Consider the following 23,190-nt stretch of genomic DNA (forward strand, 5'->3'; position numbering starts at 1 on the left):
GCAGGAGGTTAGGGGGTGGGGGGTGGGGGGTGGACTTGGAGGCCACTAAATTTTTTTGTCACCTCAATGACTGCCTGCCCACCGTGTCCGTTTGAGTGGTGCACTCCCGGTTGTGCTGTCAGCAGGGTTCGGTGGTGGAGACAGCGACGCGATGAGGGAGAGGGAGCTGGGAGAAGCGGGGTGGGAGAGAGACAAAGTCAGTAAGACACGTCTTGTCGAGGTAAGGTGGAGTTGAAGAAGGAGCCACTGAGATGGACAAGAAGAAACGCAGTGCTTCCAGGAAGGCTGTTGTGGAGGGCAAGAATGGTCGTGGTCGGCCCTCGGTGACCCCGGCTGTGGCCAGTGGCAAGGATGGCTCGCGCCTGGGTCAGCATGCCGCCACTGGTTCTGCCAGCGCAGCGGCAAGGACAAAGTCGAGTCACAAGGCAAAGGCCTCGGGCAAGGGCAAAGGCAAGGCTGCGACTGTGACTGCCGCAGCTCCCACTGTCGCCAAGGTCAAGGCAAAGTCCAAGGCAAAGTCCAAGGACAAGAGCCGCAACAAGTCGGCCGCTGCTCGAAGCACAGCTCGAGCGCAGCAGCCTGTCGCAGCGGGTGCGCCTGGTGGCACCCGTGCTGCCAATGGCCGTCTTGCTGTTGCGGGTCATGTCAAGGGCTCGGATCGGTCTGCAGGAAAGGTTGGCAGACTATCGCCTGCAGCTGCGGCCGCGCCTCGCGAATCGGTGGCGGTAAGCACGGGCAAGAGCAAGGGCAGAGGCAAGGGCAAGGGCCAAGGCAAGTTCAAGAAGAAGGGCAAGCAGAGGAAGCACAAGAAGAAGTCATCCTCTTCTTCCTCCTCCTCCTCCTCGTCCTCCTCGTACTCGTACTCGTCATCGTCGTACTCGACGCTCTACTCGTACTCGCTGCCGTCGTGGAGCCCAGTCGATGCGTCGGCCATGTACTACGCCAATCCTCGGGCAGGCTCACGGCGCGGCTCACAACGACAGCTCTCCACTATCGAGTTCCTTGGTCAGATCCTCGGCTCATCGTCGTCATCGGGCGAAGAGTACAATTCGGTCATTGTCATTCCGCCGCGTGGCTCGACCCGCGGGATCTTCTCGTTCTTTGACTTTGTGCAGAGTCGCAACGTCTCCCACCTTGGCTCTGTCCCGCCGCCGCCGCCGCCTATCCAGTACGGGGCGCACTCTTATGGTGGCGGCTTTGCTACCGGTGGCTCAACCTCTGCCAACACCGCTTTTGGCGGACTGCAGCTCCGACGCTCGGCCTCGTTTGACGCACTGGGCGCCAGCGGCTCGTACGGCTCGTTTGCTTGGCAACCGGAAATCCGGTCGTTCTCGTACGACTCATCCAACTCGGACCCAAGCCCGCATGCAGCTGCCCCATATGGCATGTTCCACCGCTCGGCGCTCCTGCGCTCGGTCTCGACCTCGTCAACCTCGTTGTCGTCTGACACCACTGCGTCGTCGTCGTCATCGTCGTCGTCACAAAGCCCGTCGCCTGCCCACGCTCGCGCCCGTGCAAGGACAAAGTCAAAGACCAAGTCGAAGGCCAAGGCCAAGTCGAAGGCCAAGGCCAACAACACCGTCGACAACGCTTCACCTGCGCTCACCTCGGCACCGGCGCCAGTATCGGCATCGGCACCCGCCCCCTCATCCGCCCCTGCTCGAACTGCGGAGACTCCTGACCAACGAAAGTCCAAGGGCAAGTCCAAGGGCAAGTCCAAGGGCAAGTCCAAGGGCAAGTCCAAGCCGGTCTCGTCCACTTCCTCCATCTCGACAGTTGCGACCTCATCGTCCTCATCGTCGTCCTCCTCTTCGTCTTCATCTTCTTCATCTTCGTCATTGTCGTACTCCTCTTCACCAACGTCACTCTCGTCAAGTATGTCCACCATCTCCAGCTCATTACCGCTGGGCTCGTCAACGAGCTCAAGCTCGAGCTCGGGGTCGAGCTCGTCCAAAACCGCCGATGCAAGCGCTACTATCAAGCACCGTCCGCTGGTCGACCTTGTCCGCGAAGCAGCGACTGGCAAGGGCCTGGTCTCGGACTCGTTTGACAACTCGACGCCATCTCTGCCGTCCGAGGCCTCCGCCATGTACCTGCGGATGTTGCCAACCAACTCGCTTGGGCTCGGCGCTATCCACTCGCGCGGCTTTGCCGAGACTGCAGAAGGCGCGCCGGGCCCCAACGCCGTCCGGACCGCCCGCGGCGCCGACGTGCTTGTCGAGGGCGGAGCGGTGACCAAGAAGAAGGTCAAGGCCGCCGAGGGTCAATTCAAGGGCTCCAAGAGCCGCGAGCCGCGGGTCCGGTCGGTGGCGCTGGTCGGCCTCCCAGTCTCGCGCGGTGGGTATCTGGTTGTCTCGGCTGTGTACGTCAACTGCGAGCGCAAGAGCTGCATCTTTGCCTGGTCACGATCGAAGGACGGTGAAAAGTGGACCCGCATCTCCGACTCGAACACCCACGTCTATCACCTGACCAAAGCCGACGCCGGCAAGCTCGTCCGGGTCCGCATCTCGCCCGTCAACGACCACGACCGAGCAGGCAAGCCTGCCACCGCCATCCTCTCCAAGCCAGTGCAGGACTCGGCTGTGCCCGAGGGCCGCTACCCCATCATCCTGCACGGCCCCAAGGGCCGAGCCGACGCCGCAGAGCTAGTCGTTGGTATCTCCGGCTTTGGCATCATCCATGCCGGCAAGACCACTGCTCGCATCCGCCACTCGATGGAGACCGGAGCTGTAGCAGACTCTGTCTCTCCCACCATGCTTCATCTCAATCTCTCCGCCAAGCACCGGGTCCGAGTCGACACCCTCCTGGCCTCGGTCCGCTCCATCGTCCTCTACCATATGAACCGCCACCTCCCAGTCGGCGTCCACGTTGCCCAGCCGGAAGAGTCGTGGGCCTCGCTCCTCCGCATCTCCAACGAGAGTAACCTAGTCGTCTTCCTCTTCAACGACGCCCTCGCCGCCAGGCTGGAAAAGTACACCCAGTTCCTCGACGACGTCCGCCGCTCTGCCTCACTCCGCAAGCGCGCCCGCTTTGTCTTTGTCGACGCGCCGCGCTGCGTCGACATGGTCAAGAACGCCGGCGTCACCAAGCTCCCGGCCTTTGTCCTCTACCGCAACCAGAAGTGCCTCAACCGCAAGCGCAAGCACCAGATCTTCAACTCGGCCGATGATCTTGCCGCCGTCATCAAGAAGTACTCAAAGTGACACTGTGTCGCCCCCCCCCCCCCTGTCCCCCCTGTTCATGCCCTCCCCCGTCCGCCCGCCCGTCCACCACCCGTCCGCCTGACAGCAGCGGCAGCAACCCTTTGCCATTGCAGGCAAACCGCCACCTCACCTCACCACCACCACCACCACCACCACCACCACCACCACCACCACCACCACCACCACCACCACCACTGTCACCACCACTGCCACCACCACCACCTAATCTCGGTAATGGCAACACGGAGCGAGCGTGCTATGAGCTCTGGCCGCGGACGGAGCGTGCGGAGCGAGAGTGTTGGAGGGAGCGGAAGCGGAGGTGCGACAGAGCGGGTCTTTGCGCCCGTCGACCTCGCCGACGTCTACCGCGACTCGCCCATGTTCCGGGAAAAGGTCCGAGTGACGGCCAAGGGTACCGACAAGCTCCGCGGCTCGGTGGCGACTGTGGTCAAGGCTGCGGAGAAGATGCATGGTGCATCAGTCAAGTACGCTGAGGCTGCTCGCGCCTTTGGCGGCGAGGTCCTCCAGGCATTGCCAGGCAACGCCACCGGCTCCAACACCGTCGAGGCCTCCTTCAACGAGGCTGTCCTCCACATTGCCGACGCCATGAATGAGCTGGCTGCCTTTGGTGAGGCCCTTGCCTCGCAGATGGTCGACGTCTTTATCGATCCCATGCACGCCCTCATCGCTCGCGCAGACGCCGTTGTCAAAGACTCGGGCAAAGCCTGGGCCTCGCGCCTCTCCGCCGTCGACTCGGCCGTCGGCAAGTACTCCAAGCTCTCGCGAAACGCGTCTGCCGTCGAAACCTCCAAGGTCAAGCACGAAATGGACCTCGCCCGCCACAACTTTACCGCCTTTGGCGTCCAGCACGTGGAGGAGCTCAACGATGTCGCCGCCGCCAAGCACTTTGACGTCCTCGAGCGCCTCCTGGCCCTCCTCTACTCGCATGCGGCCTACTTTCATCGCGGCCACGAGCATATGTCGTCCATGGCACCGGTCATGACCTCGCTCACCGAGCAGCTCGCTGCAGATCGCGCCGCCTACGCCGCCGAGAAGGATGCTATGCACGCCGCGCTCTCCGCCGCGCTCACCGATCCAGCCGGCCTCGACGGCAGCGCGACGCCCTCTCCCGCCACCCCGGGTCGCCCGGTCACTCCGGCTGCTGGCGCGCCCGACGAAGCTTCCGCTGCCGCTGTCGAGGACGACGTCGCCTTTCAGGGCTATCTCTTCAAGCAGTCGTCGTCGTTCATGCGCGACTGGAAGCGGAGGTTCTTTGCCATCAAGGACGGCCAGTTTGTGTACTACAAGAACGACTCGAACCTCAAGCCCATCCACGCCGTCAACACTCTCCTCTGTTCCGTCCGCCTCCCTGCCGACTCGGCCACCGACCGCCGCTCGTGCTTTGAGGTCATCACCCCGCAACGTGCATACCTGCTGCAGGCCGAGAACGACGCCGCCCGCGACGCCTGGATCGCCGCCATCCAGTCTGCCACCGCCCAACAGCTCAATCATAACGAGGTTGGTACCGCTGGTGGAGAGTCGGCTGCAGGCTCGTCCGCTGGGCCGGGCACCCCACGCGCCGGCGCCAGCGGCGAGCCCGGCCTCGCCGCTGACGATGGTGTCTCGGACCAGCTTGTTGCTCTCTGGCGCGCCGACCCGGCAAACATGGCCTGTGCCGACTGCGGCGCGCCACATCCCAAGTGGTGCTCGCTTAATCTCGGTGCGATCTTTTGCATCGACTGCTCCGGCGCCCACCGCTCGCTCGGAACCCACATTTCCAAGGTCCGATCGCTCGAGCTTGACGCTCTCGACCCGCACGCGCTCCACGTTCTCAGGGCGCTCGGCAACGCTGTGTCTAATGCTGCCTGGGAGGCCGACATCGATGCCGTCGCCGAGTACAAGGTCGACGGTGTGATCAAGGATGTCAATGCCGTCCGCACCTTTATCTCACTCAAGTACCGCGACCGCCAGTTTTGCGGGCGCAACTCGGGCGACCTCTCACCCGGTGCCATGGTCGCGGCCGTCGCCGCCAACTCGCGCACTGCCGTCCTCGAGTGTCTCGCCTCACCCGATGCTGCCATCTTATTGGATGGTCTGCAGCCTGTTCCGCCGGCCGTCGCTGACGACGCCGGCATCCCGCCCGACACTGCTGTTTCGCCGCTCCATCTCGCCATCGCCCTTGACCGCGTCTGGATCGTCGAGTTCCTCCTCGCCAACTCGGCCTCACCTGACCTGCCCGACTCGCGCGGCTGGAGCCCGCTCCACTACGCTGCTCGCTCTGATGCCGGTGCCATCACTGGCCTGCTCATTCGCCGCTCCGCTTCTCTCGAGCCGCTCAACGACGCCGGCCGCTCGCCGCTAGACCTGGCGCTCGAGACCATGGCAGCTAACACTTCGACGCTCATCCGGTTTGCCCGCATGTCACTCGACGACGCCGACACATCCTTGCTCGCGCCGGACTCGCCATTTATGATCACGTTCCAGACCCTCGTCGCCGAGGCTTGCGTCGACGACGCCCTGCCGCCGCCCGCCGCCGCCAGTGACGCCGCTCTGCTCCGGGTCGACACAACAGCCCCGTCCACCCGCCGCCGCCGCCGCCGCCGACGCAAGGGCTCACGCTCGCAGCAGGACCCGGAGCCGCCGACCTCCTCCGACGCCACCATATCCCAACAAGCGCACCATAACTCGGACGTCTCATTCTCCGACTCGCAGGGCTGGACATCGTCGTCTGACTCGGTGCCCATGGCCGCCGCCGATGGCACTCCTGTCGCCGTCGTCCCCGTCGAATGGGACGCCCAAGACGCGCTGTGATCGCTGCGCATCACACCGGGCGCACAGCTTCACCCACCGATGGCACCCGTCCACCACTCTCGCGCACCGCCGCGTCCACCGCCCTCAGTCCTGTCCGCAGCGGATCGACACCCCTGCGCCGGCTGCCATGTCCGCTGCCCGAGCCTGGCCGCCCAATCCTCGACTCGTCGTCACCCATCATCGCTGGACCGGCACCATGCTTGCCAGCCTCTGCTTCCCATCCATCCAAAGCCACCAGAACGCCCAGGTCATCCAAACTAACCTCCCCTCCGCCATCCATCCCCACCCTGCCGTCCACGCCGGCACCATGGCTCCTTTGCCGGCGGCTCGCCCGCCCATCTTGGCCACCTCTCCACCAGGACCTTCTCCACGCGGCGTCCGCGGACTCTCCGCATCCATGCATGCAGCCATCTCCGTCAATAGTCACCAGTACCGAGATGGAGTGAGGTGGTCTGACCCGCTGTCTTCCAACATGGTCCACATCCCATGCCTCTGTCTCTGGGCCAAAGTGCGCTTCCGCGCAGGCCGCCCGGCACGACATCAGGCAGCAGGCATCAGGCAGGTCAGTGGTGACGACCGTGGTAGTGGTGGCAGCGGACAGGCGTACATACATCTCTCTCTCTCTCTCTCTCTCTCTCTCTCTCTCTCTCTCTCTTACCCCCCCCCCCCCCCCCCCCCCACCGGTCGCCGCATGGACATGTCCGAGGCAGGGGTGGGTCAGGGAAGTCGGCGAGAGAGCCTGGCGTCGTCGGTGGTGTCGGGCGTGACGGTGGGGAGCTGCGCTGGTGGAGACGGAGACGGAGACCGAGACCGAGACCGAGACCGAGACCGAGACCGAGGCGGAGACCGAGACCGAAACCGAGGTGGACAGAGTCTTGACGGAATGGGTAGGGTGGAGGCCGGGGTTGAACAGACTGGTGCAGGCGGCAAGCGTGGGAAGGATCGCGACGGGAAGAACGGAAGTATGCACGGGAAAGGCTCCGGGCGGAGGCTGATTGTCTCGCTGCAGGCTGCGGAGGAGGCCGTGGCCGCCTACGGCGTCATCTTCCCGCCGCCGCGCGCAGTCGCTGAACGCCCTCGGCGGCGGATAGAAGCACATCGCGGGCGGGGCAGGGGCAGGGGCAAGAGCAGGGGCAAAGGGCGGGGTCGAGGACTAGGGCCAGGGCGGGGGCGATCGGCTGGTGCGGTCTCGCGGAAGCTACTGCCGTCGGTCTCAAGCCTGTCGAACACGGCCGGGTCGGTGGCAAGCAGGTCGGGCCAGGGCTTGGACTCGGACCCGGCCTCCGCCTCGGGCTCCGCCTCGGGATCAGACTCGGGATCAGACTCGGGCTCGGACTCGAGTACGAGCTCAAAAGGTGAGACTATGTTGACGGGTGGAAGAACGTCGCGGTCCACAGCGAGTCGTTCGGCTTTGGCGTCGACGTCAACGTCAACGTCAACGTCAGCGAGCACCGCTGTGAGTGCGGCCAAGGCGCGCAAGTCCGCGCGGCTGCGAGCAAAAGTGGCGCGAATGTATCCGATGTCGCCGCCAACGCCACAGGCGGCAAGACCGGGCGTGGTGTCACCGCCGCGACCGAGGCGCAAGCGTTTTCGCGAGGACGAGCCGCTCGCGCTCGGCCCAGCATCGCGTCGGATGTTTGGGACGACTCATGAGAGCACCGCCATCCAGGTGATGCGGAGTAGCGACGAGCCGGAGGATAGCGTACGAGTGGTTCTCCCACGGGTGGCGCGGCTCTCGCTCGCTGCGCTGCTAGCGCATGTCGACAAGGCAATTGGGGCACCGCTGCCGGCGACCGCACTCCACTGCTGGCCATCGGGGAAGCGAGTGGCTAATCCGCAGGCGCTACGTGACGGGCGGCTGTATGTGGCGCTATCGAGCGGTGAATCATTCCCACGCTTGTCAGCTGTCGAGATACTGCATCTGCGAGAGTCGAAGCGACCGCTGAGGGCAATAGGCTCGTGGCCGCCGCCTGCGGCCAAGCCTGCGGTCGCAGCCGTCGATGGCGCGCATGGAGCGAGTCTTGTGACTCGACGACGGTCTGTAGCTCCAGCTGGGGGTGTGGTTCGCGCATATGCAATGAGCGATGTACAAATGTCGCGCATTGCTCTGGTAGTGGCCGGCAACGGAACTGCGACAAGGCGTGCGGTCCGTGTGCGGATCCCGGCGCATGCGCTACGGTCGCTTCCTGCTGTGCTGGAAGTTGTGACTCGAAGCTTCGCCATCTCGGGCTCGCGGGCGACGTCCCTGTTTGTGTGGCCCGCCATGGACCGGGTCACCGACGTCCAAGCGGTGTTTGTTCACCGCGCGCCTGACGAGCCACTTCTGCGATTAGTTGCTGGCCTCGACGGACGAGTCCCGGTCAAAGCGCAAGTGCCAGCGCAAGCATGGCCGGCGGTGCGGCGAGGTTCCGTTACCGCCGCGCCGATATCGCACCTTGCAATGGAGGATCATGCGGTAGAGCTGCGGCCGCTGTTCTCCATCACTGTCTTTCTCAACGGCCATCCGGCGCCGCCGACATCAGTGGAGGTCTCGGCAACTGTGTTCAAGGACCTGGCCATACTCATGGCGTTCCTCGACGAGTCACTTCCGTCCAACTCACGGGTCTCGCTGTACAAGCTCTCGCGGCTGGTTTCGCTCACAGGCCCCGTCTCGCAGGACGGGTTTCTCTCGCTCTACGATAGCGAGGGGGCGATAGCGAGACCGAAGCTGACGACGACGCCATGGCCGCGCTCGACCGCATGTTGTCCACCACGTTGTACGAGCCCGAGCCGGTCAAGTCCAAGGCACGATCGACGACCAAGGCCAAAGCCAAGGCCAGGTCCAGGTCCAGAGCCAAGTCGCAGCGAAGCGACTCCAGGTCGTCCGGAAAGCACGGAGCTCCAGGACGGGCTGAGAAGGCCCTGCGCTCGGGTGCAACTGCGTCTGTTGTCGACGGCGACGCGCTGGCCATGCTGGTTGCTTCTCGGCCGATGTGGCAGAGCCATGTGGTGAGACGGTTGGATCAGCTGCGGCCAGGTCATACCTACGTCGCACTCGGTCGCGAGGACTTTGTCGCCGCGCCCTACGCCATCGACTTTGCCTCTGCACTCCTTGCACCTCAGGAACACACGATCGACGCCGACGATGCTGCCCACTCCACTAACCCAGCCACGCCAGCGGAGTTGCCAATGTCCAGTGCCATGCCGTCAGCTGCCAGCACACCGCGATCTCTTCTGACCTCGGACTCGCTGTCCCACTCCATCGACCATGACGACGGCAAGAACGAGTCCGAGCGGCGCAGTAGAAGATCTCGCAAGTCCAAGTCCAAGTCCAAGTCCAAGTCCAAGTCCAAGCCGCCCGCCCCGTGACGATCTGCACCCGGTCTGTACATTGCCGCCCGCCCCGTGACGATCTGCACCCGGTCTGTACATTGAACACTCGTACCCCTCGGTGTATCGGCACCGGTCGAGTCGCAGAGATGCCGCAATCGGCCGCAGTGGTAGCCTGTGACTCCCCCCGCCCCCCCCCCCCCCCCCCTCCCCCCTCCCCCCCAAGCGACGACGAGGACGAGACTTAGAGGCAACAGCTGACGCAAAAGTAGAAAGAGAGGATGCGGAACCCACTTGTGCTGTTCTCTGAAGAGGCGCGTGTGCGAGTACTTGCGGTGGTGGGACTTGTGGGGATGGCGACATCTGTGTACCTGCTGCGGATGCACTACGCGCCCGAGGTGGCAGCCCATGGCGTGTGCGAGGTCAACTCGGTGCTGTCGTGTGTGGCGGTGAACACGTCCAAGTACTCGGAGCTGTTCAAGATACCGGTGGCACTGTTAGGCATCTTCTGGTTCGCGGTCGTCACTGCCGTCGCTGCGCATCTAGTCCTGGTCGGCTACGACACTGCCATCGTCATCGGCCTCGCAGGCTGGTCGGCCACAGGTGCCGCCACCGTCGTCTACCTCGTGGCTGCAGAGCTGGCCTTGGGCAAGATCTGCCTCGCCTGTACTCTTGTCCAGTTCCTCTCGCTGGCGGTCATGGCCCTCGCCCACTCCTTCTACATCACCGTCGTCCGCCCGCGCCGCTCCCTGCCGGACCTCGTCGATCTTGTGGCTGAGCTCAAGTGGTGGCTCGTCGTCATCGTCTGTGTCGGCCTCATCATGTTGGTTGCCTGCAATGCGCCCGCCACTGTCCTGCCTGCTGCCAAGGAGCATCGTGCCGAGCTGGTCGCATGCCTCAACGCGCGCGCCGTCGCTGTCTACTGGTACGCCGAGTGCTCGCACTGCGTCCGCCAGCGCGCCCGCTTTGGCCTCGAGTGGAGCAACATCCAGGCCTCACACGAGTGCACGGCCGAAGCCGAGACGTGCAAGCTCGCCAAGATCGAAGCAACGCCGACCTGGGTTCGGGGCGACTCTCGCCACCAAGGCATGATGGAGCTCGACGAGCTCGCCAAGTGGGCCGGCTGCGCCTGGCCGTCTGCGCCTGCCGTTTAAAGTCAATGCTACTGCTGCCGAGCCCTTGCAGTCGCCATCCATCAGCGCTTACAGTCTGCTCTACCTCGCAGACATAGTCGATGTCTGCGGAAGCCCACACGAGTCCGGCCAGCCTGCACGGCGGATGGCTGACGCGTCTTGAGGCCAGCAGCGGAGCAGCAGCTGTCCAGCAGCCTCACACTCGACTCTCGCATGGCCTCTGTACCACATCGGACGCGCGTCCTTGCTCTCTACCGCAACATCATGCGGATGCACCGGCGTGTGCTTCCTGTCGAGCTGCGGATGGTTGGCGATGACTATGTCCGCGACGAGTTCAAGCGGCACAAGGCCGTCTCTCCGACCGAGGTCCGGGTACGGACGAGGGAGACTGAGAGGAGGGGGGGGCTTATGAGATGGTACCACTCACACCGGTTTGAGCACATGTGTGTGGTGGTGGTGGTGGTGGTGGTGGTGGTTGCAGATGTTCCTCAAGGAGTGGCATGGCTACCTCAAGACGTTGCGGAAGCAGAAGCGGCGCGGTGAGGAGTTTGGAGCTGAGCTGGCTGCCGAGCAGCTGGACAAGCTCTCACCCGAACAGCGTGTCCAGCTTGAGCTGCTCAAGCGCGAGACGTTTAGTTAGGCAGCGATGGCAAGGATGTTGTGGAGGAAGATATGCCGCGCGAGCATGTTGCCCATGCCGAGCGCACAGGCGATGACCAGGGCGTGGCGATAGGCAAAGACATGGAGCGGGCGGATGTACGACGAGGCGGCGAGGATGGCGTGGGCAAGGAGGGCGGCAAAGACCACGTCGACCACAAGCTGCGAGGTGCACGGCGCAACGAGCGGCTCAGCGACAACAACCGCGGCCCACGACGGGAGCGGCGCAGGGACGGCAAGCGGCCACGGCACGAGGCCGGCGAGGACGGCGTGCATCGCATCAATGGCAGCCGCCTGCAGCCAAGCGAGCGGGAACCGCGCGAGAGTAATCCACGCCATAAAGGCCAGAGTCGGCACCAGCGAGAACGGCTTGCTGGCTGCATGGAGAGGGCCAGCAAAGAGCGAGATGACGGCAGCGTCGATGAGGGTGATGAGAAGGTACAGATACGCCGGGTGGGTGAGGGCCGTCAGAAGCAGCGGCGAGATCCACGAGTACATCGGCGGGAGCATAACCATGCCCAGAGCACACCACACGCCCGTGATGATCGGATAGGTGGCGAGGACCTTGCCGACGTCAGCCGGGTGCGGCGCGCCCATGCTCGGCGCCACATACCCGGTCACCACCAGTCCAGCAGCAATAGGCAGCTGCCCGCCATCCGTCACCACATAAGCTCACCCGGCAAGTAAGTACAGCATGCATGCATGTAGGTATGTATATGTGTATGTGCCGAGGGGAGGTCAAGGGGAAGGTGTGCGTACTGGGTGGATGCCTGTCGCACGCGAGAGGCACAGGACGACTGTGAGGGCGAGGAAGGCGGCCAGGAGACGCGCCGTCCAGGCAGAGGCGTAGACCTCGGTGGGGGTGTTCATGGTTGAGATGGAGTGGGGTGGGGTGTAGTTCGGTGGGTCGGTGGGACTCGCCCCCATCTGCTCCAGTCCTGCTCTCGTGTGCATGCACCCCACCAGCGCAGCCGTCGCCGCACACTGCTTGTCGCCGCAGCCCACTGCGTCCATCCGCACAGGATGTGTCCCGGTGCTGTCCGAGTAAATATTTTTACCTATATTTCTGTGGTACATGTGACGCTCTTGCTTGCGGCCTTTGTTCTTCCCACACACCGAGCGCGACCCATACATGACTGCAATGTTGTGGTGCAGACGTGGCAGTCGACGCAGGCGTCATCACCATCACTATCCCGTCGTTTGTCACACGTGACTTCAGTCTCACGCACACACACACACACACCCCTCCCCCCACCTGCACCACCCTTCCACGACAAAGACATGTACGCCCCCCCTCCTCCCCCCCCCCCCCCCTTCCTTCCCGCCACCCCCACCCCACCCTCACTCACTCCTCATCCTCATCCTCATCCTCATCCTCATCCTCATACACCTCTCCGTAGTATGGTGTGCTGCTCGTGGTGCTCGTACTTTGTGGACGTCGTCCGCGAGTTCTCCCCGCTTGACCCCGGCTACTTGTTCTGGGCCTGGCCAGGCTTGCTCCTTCTGACGGCGCTGGTCTACAACGCGCTCGGCTTCATCCCGCTCAAGTCGCGGGCACCGCGTGGTGTCATGCGGGTCAACGAAGATGGTGAGACGCTCATCCGCTCGGCCGCAGTCGGATTTGACAATGACCTCGTGGCCATGCCGCTGCCCGGGTGCGACACAGTGGACAAGATCTTTGCCCGCGCCGTGGATAAGTTCCCCGACTCGCCGTGCCTCGGCGAGCGGACGGTCATCCGCCAGGTCGACGAGTGGAACGAGGAGCGCGGGCGCAACTTTACCAAGCTTGAGCTCGGGCCGTACCGCTGGCAGACTTTTGCTGAGGTGGCCGAGCGCGTGACGCACTTTGGCGCCGGGCTGGCCGCATTCGGCCTCGGCCGCGGCGATGTCGTCTCGATCTACGCTAACACCTGTGCGTCTTGGCAAGTTGCGGCGCAGGCGTGCTTTGCTCGCGGCATCACGCTCGCTACTATTTACGCCAACCTCGGCGAGGACGCGGTTGTTCACGCCGCCGAGGAGACTGGCTCGCGGATTCTCATTACCGACTCGGCGCTGCTGTCGAATGTGGCTGGAGCCGTCGACCGGCTGCCGACTGTGGAAAAGGTCATCTACATTCCGCCGATGGAGGGCCGTACGACCGACAACTCGTCACTTGACGCCTTCCCTCGTCAATTCTGGTCTCGTTTGGTGACGTCGAGGCTGCCGGCGCCCAAGCTCCGGCCGAGCCCGATGCGCCCGAGCCCCACGACGTGGCAGTCGTCATGTACACCTCTGGCTCGACCGGAAAACCCAAGGGCGTTGAGATCGAGCATAAGGCTGTTGTTGGCGCGGTTGCCTCGCTGGCGCCGGCCATTCCTGGTGCCACCAACGCCGACGTCTACGTCGGCTACCTCCCATTGGCGCACATTCTCGAGCTCTGCGCTGAGACTACTATTCTCTCGCTGGGTGCGTCCATCGGATACGGATCGACGCTTACGCTGTCGGACACGTCGGCCATGATTGCCGAGGGCACGATGGGCGACCTCCGCGCGCTGCGGCCGACGCTCATGGCAGCTGTTCCGCTCGTCCTCGACCGCATCCGGGACGGCGTCTCCAAGAAAATCGCCAAGGCCTCGCTTCCCGTGCGGCTGCTGTACGCCGCGGCGTTGGCGTCGGCCAAGCAAGCTCACTTTAACGGGTGGCCCACGCCGCTGTGCAACGTGCTGGTCTTCAACAAGATCCGCGCCGCCATCGGTGGGCGGCTGCGCATGATGCTCTCCGGCGGCGCCCCGCTTTCATCCGAGACACAGACCTGGTTCTCGACCGTCATTGCGCCGCTCGGCCAGGGCTACGGCGCAACCGAGACCTGCAGCACCGGAACCATCACTCACCCGGACGACCCGGAGACGAATGTGGTCGGTGCGCCTATCATGTGCTGCGAGTTCAAGCTCGTCGACTGGGAACAGTACACTAACGCCGACGCCAGCGACCCCACCATTGGACGCCCGCGCGGCGAGATGTGGATCCGCGGAAACAGTGTGTCGCGCGGCTACCTCGGCATGCCCGACAAGACCGCTGAGGACTACCCGGTCGACTCGGCAGGCATCCGCTGGTACGCCACCGGTGACATTGGCCAGGTGGAGACCAACGGTGTTCTCCGGATCATCGACCGCAAGAAGGACCTCGTCAAGGGCGGCCACGGCGAGTACGTCTCGCTCGGCAAGGTCGAGTCGGCGCTCCGCAACGCAGACGTCGTCGACAACGTCATGGTCCACCAGAGCCCCGAGCTCAACAACCCGCTCGCCGTCGTCTCGGTCAACGCAGACGCCCTCCGCGCCGCTCTCGGCGCTGGCGCGGACACGTCCGCCAACAAGCTCGTTGACAGCGAGGACGCCCGCTCTGCTGTCCTCTCCGCCCTCAAGAAGACGGCCAAGTCCGCAGGGCTCAAGAAGTTTGAGACGCCGGCCTGGGTCATCCTCGAGCCGACCGAGTGGACGCCCGAGTCGGACCTCGTCACCGCCGCTCAGAAGCTTAAGCGTGCGAACCTGATGAAAAAGTACCGGAACGACATCGATAAGGTCTACGAGAGCCTGTAACGGCGGCTCAGCTCCTTGCGAGCATCAACATCACACACTAACAAAGTCTTCCCATTGAACTGCATGTTACGGTCATCACTCACGGCTCGGCTGAGAGAGGCAGAGCACGGTCGACTTGACAAGGTCTGGGAACATGACCTCGTCTGAGTAAAGAAGCGGCGGTGCCGATGCCAGTGGCGACGAGCCAAACATGCTGCCGATGCCTGGCGGTGGCGAGAGTGGCAGCGCGTGGTCCGAGCCAGCTAGATCCAGCTCTATGAGCGTCGGCAGTGGCGAGTGGCCAGGTGAAGAGTCAGACGCCGGCGGCGCGATTCGCGCGGTCGGCGAGAGCGAGACAGACCGGTGCGATTGCGAAAGCAACTGAGAAAACTCAGACGGTACGTGCGGCGAGGTGAGGGTGTGGATCGAGACGTGGAGGCCCTCCTCGGGGTCAAAATCAATTCCGCGCGGACGGGCGGCTGTGCTCGGCAGCACAATGTCAATCTTGAGCTTGTCGCGCAGGCTCGCGCTATCGCCGTAGCGCTCGGCGGTCTCAATCGCCCGCTGCAACGACTTGAGGCTCTGCGAGGTGCGGGCGTAAGCCGAGTGCGACCAATCAAACTCGCGGAGGCCGTCATACCACCCGCCGCCCGAGACTGAGCTCGAGTCGTCTCCGGGGTGCAGCATGTGGCGCCGCCGACGGCGTGGTGGCTTGGATCGCAGCTGTCGCGAGCTCTGGTGGTACTCGTTTGGGTAGCGATACGACGAGCGGCCTGGGGGATCGGGCGCGCCTCGGCGTAGCCCTTGGCCACATCCGGCGCAAGCGCGACCGGTGGCGGCCGCTTTGCCTTGTCCTCGGTCTCTACCGTCGAGAGGCCGTCCGGAACGAGCGCAAGCGAGCCAAACGTCGGCAGCAGCGGCTCCGACATGGCGCGGGAGACCCGAGATAGCGGCCAGACTAACGAACCCTCGCTCGAGACGGCCGGCAGCTCACAGGACTCACTCTGATCGGCTGTGTAGCTGTCGACACCTAGAGTCTGCAGCGGCTCGCCCGATAGCTCGGCGGCGCTCAAATTGAGCCTGCACCCGCCAACCATCGGCGACGGCGTTCCATCGCATGAATCCTCTAGAGTGCCCGAGTCGGAGACGCCTCGCGTCACATCTGCGTTCGTAATGAGCGGCACAAGGTCGACGGTGGCGTTGGGGAGCGATGAGGCGAGCCGCTTGGTCACTCGTGTAAACTCTGCGGAGCCAAGGTCTGGGCTGGGCGTATGCGGATGGGCAGCCATGTCGTGTTGCATGAACGAGTCCCAGTCAAAGCTGGAGTCGGGCGAGGAAAAGGTGATGACGTCGTAGAACTTGCCGTCGGCATTGCGGGTCGGCGAAATCTTGACCAGCGCCGCCGAGTTGTCATACATGCCGCAGTAGTTGGGTGCTGAAAAGACGGTCATGACCATGGGCCAGTCTGGTGAGCCCGGAACTGCGGCGCCGCGAGCGCGAGCCTGTTCTCGGGCCTCTTCAAACAGCGCGTGCATGCAAAAGCCGGTTGACATGACCTGGTGGGCGCGGATGACCGTGGTCACATTGTTGAGGACCAGGAACTCGGCGAGCGTGGCGTAGCCGTACTTGATCGAGATGCCGCGGTCATGGTTGGGCAGCGCCTCGATGTCCTTGAACGAGACGTCTGCGGTGGCGGCGGCTGGCAGCGCGGCAGCGCGCAGCTGGCACACGTCCGACGCATCGACCGGATCCGACCACACCAGATGGACCATGTCGCCCTGCCATGGAATCTCCTGTAGCCGGTCGATGGCGTCGATGTCGCCGATGGACATGAGCGGCGCAACACCGGCATGACAGCAGAACATGCGCGCACCGTCGTCTGCGGTGAAGAGGGCCGCGAGCGGGAGAGCGTCAAACACGCTGTTGGCCGCTCGCCACATTCGGACCCCAGTCTCGTCGCCGTACTTGTAGCAGAGCTCAGTGAGGAACCCGTGGGTCTGCGAGACGTACCGGCACTCGTGGTTGCCGCGGAGGAGGTAGACAGAGCCCGGAAATCGGAGCTTAAGCGCGACAAGGAGAAAGAGGACCTCGGTCGAGTAGACACCCCGGTCGACATAGTCGCCGAGGAATAAGTACGCCACGTCAGGATCGCCAGGATCGCCGCCGAGCAGCAGCGCGCACACCAAATCGAATAGTTGGCCGTGGATGTCGCCGACGAGAACAAGACCCGGACGATGAGCCCCGGTAGGTATGCTACCGGTTTCCCCGCTGCTGCCGCTCACTTTGTCATGCTCAGCGCATGCTTCAGCAGCTTGTGCAGCAGCCAGGGAGTCGTGCGAGAGGCGCAGGACATTGGGCTCGCGCGCGAGAACGGTCCGCGCCGTTGCCAACAAGTGAAAGGCAAAATCTGCCTCGATCTTGCCTGACCGCAGAAAGTGGTCGCGGAGCGTGCGCCACTCGAGCGAAGCGCCTTCGTCCGACGACTCGGGCCAGACGTCTGCGATGCTGAGGAGCGCAACGTTCTTGGACTCGTCGGAGTAGGCCGCCAGCATGGCCTCACGCGCAAGCGCGGACCGAAACGACGGGACGGCGGATGCAAACGTTGCCTCGGCGTCGGACGACGACGACGAGTTGGCACAGGCGGTCGTAAACGATGAGGTCCGCGGTGCACACCGGCGGATCATCGGCGAGTCGATGTCCGACCGCGCCTGTGAACACGGCGACGAGCCCATCTCGGCCGCTGACGTCGACAACGTCGTGACGATCCGGAGACTGTGCTCGACCGACGACGCTGTCGCCGACGACCATGAGCCCGAGCCCGAGCCCGAGCCCGAGCCCGAGCCCGAGCCCGAGCCCGAGCCCGAGCCCGAGCCCGAGCCCGAGCCAGGGTCCGAACCGGTTGAAGAGACTGACCGTGACGCCGAGACGTAGACCGGCGGAGGGAGCACCGAGTGTGGCGAGGCACAGCCGATGGTGAGCTCGGACGATGAGCACGAGTAGCCCAGCCCTGGCTCAATAGGACCGGGACAAGGCCAGGAAGAGGAGCGCTGTTGGGATTGTGACCCCGACCGCGACCCCGACCGCGACCGCGACCGCGACCGCGACCGCGACCGCGACCCCGATCGTGACCGCGGCGCCCTGGACACAGTCTTGACCGGGGATGCAATTTTGCTCCTGCGAGGCTTACCGCAGCGGTCGTCATCGCCACGGTTCATGGCCGGTGAGCCCGACAACAGCGGGCTGAGGCGCGGGAGCGGCCGAGCAAGGCTGGCCCGGACGTCGCCGTAGAGAACATCGCCCGCAGCTGGCTCGAAGTCCAGGGAAGCGTCGAGCGAGCCCGAAGTGGTAAGCACGTCGTCAACACCCTGCGATGATGGGCAATCTCTGTCGTAGTTGGTACCGTTGAGCTCTGTGGGAGAAAGTGGGACGGTGTGCAGACGACGCTGTTGCGGCTGTTGTGCGGTCGAGCCCGCCGAGCCGCCGGCTAACCCTGCAACACGACTACCGGCTCGTAGCGTAGCAACCGCCGGTTCGCTCGGTAGGTGAGCAGACATGGCGGTCGAAGGTACCCGGGTTGGCGACGGGTATGCACGCGTACCCGCTAGAGGCATACCCAAAGTGGGGGGTTGGGTAATAATACCGCCGTGGGAAGAGTTCGGTCCGTCAACACGCAGTGCCTTGCTGTCGGGAAGTAATTGGCTGATGACAACTGTTCGCGAACTCTGGCGACAGACCAGGTGCGGAGACGAAAAGTCGGCGTGACAGGTAAGCCGAGGGACAGGGACGGGGGTTTGCAACACCAAGTTGGCTACTGAGAACGGAGTTGGTCAGCCGGAACGCGGCGAGAGGAAGAGAGGAAGGGGGGTAGATAAGAGTTGGGGGAAGGGTACTCCCTGTGTTGGATAGAGTCAAGTCGGTCAAAACCACAGGGAGTCTTCAAGCGGGAAAGTAGCCCAAACGAGGAGAGGGTGAGTCTGGGTGTCAACACGGAAGGGCGGCTGCCGACGGTGCGGCAATTTTTGGCCGCAGAAATGAGTAACGCGTCGTTCTCTGGTTGCAAGGTGACGTCACGCCAATGGCGCAACCGCGCAGCCTGGGCAGAGATGCAGCCGATGGATGACGATTGGCAAGGATGGGAGTTGCGCGCGAGAGAAGGGGGGATAGCGTGTGTTTGAACGAGCTGCGCCACGGGTCAGCATACCGCTGGTTGTGTGCAAACTAAAGTTGACCATCTGTCACCAGAGCTTGACGGAGGAAGCGGGGCACAAACGCGCGTGCGAACAAGTCGACCGACCGCTCGCCGGCATCAGCGCCGGGTGCGGTCTGGAGGGCGCGGATGTGTAGGACCGGGTCAGCAGCATCCGCGTTGGAAGCGAGAACGTTGCGGAGGCGGAGCAAGCCGAGGGCCATGCCCGAGTCGATCGAAGCAGAGCCGACACGGCCGACGGCTTTGGACGAGTCGGCGAGGGTGATGCGGGTATCGGGAGCAAGGTGCAGGCGCGGAAGGTCGAGGCGGGCCGCACCAGTGGCGACGAGCTCGTTGGGCGAGGTAGCCTCGAGCTGTGCTCGCGTTGGCAGCGTATCGGGAGACGGCGCGAGGGCCAGAGGCAGGATGCGCTTGCGAATCGCACCGCGGGCGTGCGTCCGCGCAATCAGCTCCTGGCCAACGTAGCAGCCCTTGGTGAGCGAGAGCGCCGAGAGCGCGTCAAGCGACATCTCGGGCGCAAGCGCCTTGTTGGGCGGAAAGTCGGCCCAGGTCTCCGGCAAGCCGAGTGCAACCCGGTGAGCGAGATACGCCGCCGGCTCGGCACCGTCGATGGTGCCGTCGAGGGCATCGAGCTCGGCAATGCCGCGGCCGCCCATGCGCGGGTCGCGCGGATCGACCACGCCATCCCCGCCAGACAGCGCGGCGTATACCCCGAGCTCGTCCGCCTCGGCAATGCTAACCTTGGCGCGGAGCTTGTACCGGGCAAGGACGCGGAGGAGCGCAGGGAGCGACTCAGACGCCACGTCCAGCGCAAAGCGCGAGCCGTCGCTGGAGCGAAAGACAAACAGATCAAAGAGCATGCGGCCCTTGGACGACAGAATGGCCGAGTACGCCGCACCACCGGGCACAATAGCCTCAACGTCGACGGTCGCCACGCCTTGCAGAAACTCTTCTGCATCACGATCAAAGACCTCGACTACCTTGCGATGCGAGAGCAGCGTCCGTCCGCCGCCGCCAGCCACCGCCGCAACATCGCTTGCCGCCACATCGCTTGTCACTGACATCAGTCGTGCCCACGACCTGCTCCTGCCAGCTACTTGCGCCACACGGGTCACCGCTGTCGCCGCCAAAGGCCACCGCAGCATGGTTGAGCGAGTGGGGTGGAAGGGCATGAGGGGGTTCATAGCTGGGGGGGGAGCGGCGTGGGCGTCAAACCTGAGCGCGTCAATGATCGGGGTCGTGATCATGATGCGTCCCAGCCGGCTCGAGGCACAAACAGCATGACGACAGCAACCACAGACATACCGGGAGACAAGAGCTTGATGTGTAGTACGGTACGCTGCAACTACGATCAAGGTACATCATCCTCGATATAGTCCCGCGATGAATGCAACCACGAGCGACAAGGCGTGAAGTCCATCGCCCTTGGCAGCACACGCCGGCTCGGCAGACACTGGCACCATCACCCACTCAACTCACAGGCGACGAGTTAGTGCAGACAAAGGATAATGTCAGTCATTATGGGCTCAAAGACGGGGTGGGTGGCTGTCTCGCTCGAGGCACTGAACCGGCATCGGGTGCTGGTGGCGGCAGTGGCGTCCGAGGTAGTGCTGGCGCCGCTACTGCGGCTGCGTGTGGTGCTGGCGACCGAGGACATGGCGGATGCTGGTGGGAAGAATGCCGTGGAGAAGCCGCCGCGTTCGGCGCGTGAGCTGATGCGGAAGATGTGGGAGGAAGACGGATGGGCTGGCCTGTGGCGGACGGTGCCGGTGCGGATTGTAGGCACAATGGTCCGGCATGCTGTGCGCCAGCTGGCGTATCCGATGTGGCGGGCGCGGCTCGCGACCGATCAGTCCAAGTTGGCGTGGGTCATGCTCTTCTCATGCACACTTGCCACCGAGCGCCTCGCTGTCCACCCCATCTTTACGATTGCGGACGTGTACGCTGTCGAGTCCCGGGTCGCGACGTATAGGCGGTACGGGCAGGCCGGCGAGACCATGGCGGCCGAGGACGAGGCTGCGGCCGACGGCTCGGGGCTCGCTGCCCGGCTTGCACGCCGGGTGCCAGTTCTTGGCGTTGCGCGCAAGGTGCACGCGTCGGGCGGGCTCGCCGCGCTCTATGCCGGCGTTGGCGGGTACCTGGCACTGGACGTGGTCAACGCTGTGGTGCTGGCAATGATCGACTCGTACTCGCTGCGGATGGCGGTGTCGACGCTGACGTCGCTTGCGTTGGCCAGCCCGATGTTTGCGGTCGGCTCTCGGCTGCGGCTGGACTCGTCACGCCCGCTGGAGCTGCAGCGGTACTCGCAGGCGTCGCTCGCGCCGTCGCTCGATGTGCTCGCCGACGTGCTCGATCACAAGGGTATGGTCTACCTGTACCGAGGGGCATGGCTGACTGTGGCAGTCCGGTCTGTCCGTGTCCTGATTGTGCGCGGGATTACGGCCGCGGTGGCGGCAGTCTCGCCGTGAGCAAGCAGAGGCGCAGGCCGCGCAGCGCTGGGTTCATTGTCGCTACAGCTGGCTAGAGCGGGGGCGTCAAAGGCGAATGGCGTTGACGGTCTTGAGCTCGTCGATGGTTGCCGAGCCGGTGGAGAACATGGCGACCTGGAGCTCCTTCTGCATGCGGCGGAGAAGAGCCTCGACGGCGTCGGCCGACTCGAGCGAGGCGTCGAGGAAGGGCTTGGCGGCAGTGGCGTACGAGGCGCCGAGGGTGAGCGCCTTGGCGATCTGAATGCCGTTGCGGATGCCGCCACCGGCGATGAGCTGCAGACCCTCGATGTCGCGGCAGGAGATGATGGACTGGTCGGTGGGGAGGCCCATGTCGCGGGTAATGTACCCGAGGTTGGTCTCCGGGTCGTAGTTGGGCTGGCGGTAGCCCTCGATCCACGACCACGACGAGCCGCCGACGCCTGCCACGTCGATGACCTTGACGCCGATCTGGGCAAGGGCCTCGGCCGACTCGGGGTCCATGCCGTGGCCGACCTCCTTGACGATGACCGGAACCGAGATCTTGGGCAGCAGCTCCTCGAGCTTGGAGAGGAGGCCGGCAAAGTTGACGTCGCCCTCGGGCTGAACAGCCTCCTGCAGCGGGTTGACATGGATAAACAGGCCGTCCGCGCCGACCGAGTCGATAATGTTGGCGATCTCGTCCGCGCCAAACCCGTAGTTGAGCTGCACAATGCCAATGTTGGCAAACATCGGCACGTCCGGCGCATGCTCCTTGACGTCAAACGACTCGACCATCTGCGGGTAGCGGTTGATGATTCGCATCGAACCGAGGCCGAACGGGACGCCCATCTTGTTGCACGCCTTGGCCACATTGGTGTTGATCGTCCGCCCGTGCTCCTCACCGCCGGTCATTGACGACACGATAAACGGCATGGCGATGTCCCAGTCGAACAGCTTGGTCTCGGTGCTGACTGCATTCATGTCGATCTCCGGCAGCGCCCTAGGAACCGAATCGAAGCAGATGCAACGTGAGTTCCTCGCTCCCAACTGTCCGAGCTTCCTCTCCTTGCTCCTCATGTCGTGACGTGACGCCACTGTTTGCATGCTGCATGCGCCTTGTCCACAAAGACTACCAGAGCAGCAGTCTGCAACGGGGAGGGGGGGGGGGGGCGAGAGGCGGGAGAACAGAGGAAAAAATGGCGAGGAAGGCGGAGGAAGGCGAGGGGGGGGGGGGGGGAGAGGGGAGAGGGGATGGGGAATGATGACGTACTTGTAGGGAAGGCGATAGTTGTCGAGGGAGCACTCTGCAGGCTCGACATCCTTGTTGAGGCAGATGTCAATGTGGTCTTTCTTCCGCTGGGAGAGAACGTCCAGAGCATCTCCGTCGTCGTTCAGGAGGAACTCCAGTTTGTCCATGTCCGAAGCTGCACTGCCTGTCCCGCTTCCAAGGCATCCAGCTGCGCTGCTGAGGCCACGCACAACAGCACTTCCTCCAGTACGGCTCACAACACGGAACATATTGGTCAATTGAGAGTGGTGAGAGAGTGAAAGAGAGAGGTGGGGACGCAGAGGGAGGTACAGGAACAGCACCAGTGAGTCAGGTGAGAAACAGGCCACTTTGCCCAACTGGTTCAGTTCGACCCACTGGCCCAAGCCAGACTCTCTGACTCGCCGAACCGCCGAACCGCCACCGAACCGCCGAACCGCCGAACCGCCGAACCGCCGAACCGGGCGTGACACGGTGTTGGTGCGAGTCGGGCCGGGCCAATCAGTCCAAGTGGCAATCAACCCAAACCCCTCCAACCCACCGAGCGAGACATTCTTTGTGGTACCGCTACCCCCCCCCCCCTCCCGCCACACCACCCACCT

At 64.0% G+C, this 23,190-nt stretch overlaps 11 protein-coding genes across 11 annotated transcripts; 7 read left to right on the plus strand and 4 right to left on the minus strand.

Moving 5' to 3' along the window:
• The first annotated feature begins 222 nt into the window (after positions 1-222).
• AMSG_04835 (uncharacterized protein) lies at positions 223-3,212 on the plus strand. Its single transcript, XM_013903049.1, has 3 exons — positions 223-1,753; positions 1,777-1,939; positions 1,983-3,212. Exons 1-3 carry the CDS (start codon positions 252-254, stop codon positions 3,201-3,203), a joined length of 2,886 nt encoding a protein of 961 aa, XP_013758503.1. The 5' UTR covers positions 223-251; the 3' UTR covers positions 3,204-3,212.
• A 225-nt stretch (positions 3,213-3,437) lies between these two features.
• AMSG_04836 (centaurin) lies at positions 3,438-6,087 on the plus strand (the record flags this gene model as incomplete). The annotated part of the gene is made up of 1 exon (XM_013903050.1): positions 3,438-6,087. One exon carries the CDS (start codon positions 3,438-3,440, stop codon positions 6,012-6,014), a length of 2,577 nt encoding a protein of 858 aa, XP_013758504.1. The 3' UTR covers positions 6,015-6,087.
• A 2,019-nt stretch (positions 6,088-8,106) lies between these two features.
• AMSG_04837 (uncharacterized protein) lies at positions 8,107-9,362 on the plus strand (the record flags this gene model as incomplete). The annotated part of the gene is made up of 2 exons (XM_013903051.1): positions 8,107-8,675; positions 8,711-9,362. 2 exons carry the CDS (start codon positions 8,107-8,109, stop codon positions 9,360-9,362), a joined length of 1,221 nt encoding a protein of 406 aa, XP_013758505.1.
• A 224-nt stretch (positions 9,363-9,586) lies between these two features.
• On the plus strand, positions 9,587-10,498 carry AMSG_04838 (vitamin K epoxide reductase). Its single transcript, XM_013903052.1, has one exon. It carries the CDS (start codon positions 9,605-9,607, stop codon positions 10,475-10,477), a length of 873 nt encoding a protein of 290 aa, XP_013758506.1. The 5' UTR covers positions 9,587-9,604; the 3' UTR covers positions 10,478-10,498.
• A 167-nt stretch (positions 10,499-10,665) lies between these two features.
• Positions 10,666-11,517, plus strand: AMSG_04839 (uncharacterized protein). Its single transcript, XM_013903053.1, has 2 exons — positions 10,666-10,828; positions 10,938-11,517. The coding sequence occupies exons 1-2, from the start codon at positions 10,670-10,672 to the stop codon at positions 11,094-11,096; spliced, it is 318 nt and encodes a 105-aa protein (XP_013758507.1). The 5' UTR covers positions 10,666-10,669; the 3' UTR covers positions 11,097-11,517.
• AMSG_04840 (uncharacterized protein) lies at positions 11,021-12,003 on the minus strand. The gene is made up of 2 exons (XM_013903054.1): positions 11,873-12,003; positions 11,021-11,758 (listed from the first exon to the last, which is right to left on the minus strand). The coding sequence occupies exons 1-2, from the start codon at positions 11,981-11,983 to the stop codon at positions 11,093-11,095; spliced, it is 777 nt and encodes a 258-aa protein (XP_013758508.1). The 5' UTR covers positions 11,984-12,003; the 3' UTR covers positions 11,021-11,092.
• A 319-nt stretch (positions 12,004-12,322) lies between these two features.
• Positions 12,323-14,856, plus strand: AMSG_04841 (long-chain-fatty-acid-CoA ligase 3). Its single transcript, XM_013903055.1, has 2 exons — positions 12,323-12,396; positions 12,514-14,856. The coding sequence occupies exon 2, from the start codon at positions 13,375-13,377 to the stop codon at positions 14,686-14,688; it is 1,314 nt and encodes a 437-aa protein (XP_013758509.1). The 5' UTR covers positions 12,323-12,396; positions 12,514-13,374; the 3' UTR covers positions 14,689-14,856.
• Positions 14,857-14,942: 86 nt separating this feature from the next.
• On the minus strand, positions 14,943-18,278 carry AMSG_04842 (serine/threonine protein phosphatase; the record flags this gene model as incomplete). The annotated part of the gene is made up of 1 exon (XM_013903056.1): positions 14,943-18,278. The coding sequence occupies one exon, from the start codon at positions 18,276-18,278 to the stop codon at positions 14,943-14,945; it is 3,336 nt and encodes a 1,111-aa protein (XP_013758510.1).
• A 273-nt stretch (positions 18,279-18,551) lies between these two features.
• AMSG_04844 (uncharacterized protein) lies at positions 18,552-21,528 on the plus strand. The gene has a single exon (XM_013903058.1). It carries the CDS (start codon positions 20,383-20,385, stop codon positions 21,340-21,342), a length of 960 nt encoding a protein of 319 aa, XP_013758512.1. The 5' UTR covers positions 18,552-20,382; the 3' UTR covers positions 21,343-21,528.
• On the minus strand, positions 18,886-19,938 carry AMSG_04843 (folate-binding protein YgfZ; the record flags this gene model as incomplete). Its single annotated transcript, XM_013903057.1, has 1 exon — positions 18,886-19,938. The coding sequence occupies one exon, from the start codon at positions 19,936-19,938 to the stop codon at positions 18,886-18,888; it is 1,053 nt and encodes a 350-aa protein (XP_013758511.1).
• On the minus strand, positions 21,361-22,912 carry AMSG_04845 (isopentenyl-diphosphate delta-isomerase, type 2). Its single transcript, XM_013903059.1, has 2 exons — positions 22,592-22,912; positions 21,361-22,321 (listed from the first exon to the last, which is right to left on the minus strand). The coding sequence occupies exons 1-2, from the start codon at positions 22,837-22,839 to the stop codon at positions 21,409-21,411; spliced, it is 1,161 nt and encodes a 386-aa protein (XP_013758513.1). The 5' UTR covers positions 22,840-22,912; the 3' UTR covers positions 21,361-21,408.
• Positions 22,913-23,190: the final 278 nt, after the last annotated feature.

This window comes from Thecamonas trahens (assembly GCF_000142905.1).
Source record: "Thecamonas trahens ATCC 50062 unplaced genomic scaffold supercont1.19, whole genome shotgun sequence".
NCBI classification, from domain to species: domain Eukaryota; order Apusomonadida; family Apusomonadidae; genus Thecamonas; species Thecamonas trahens.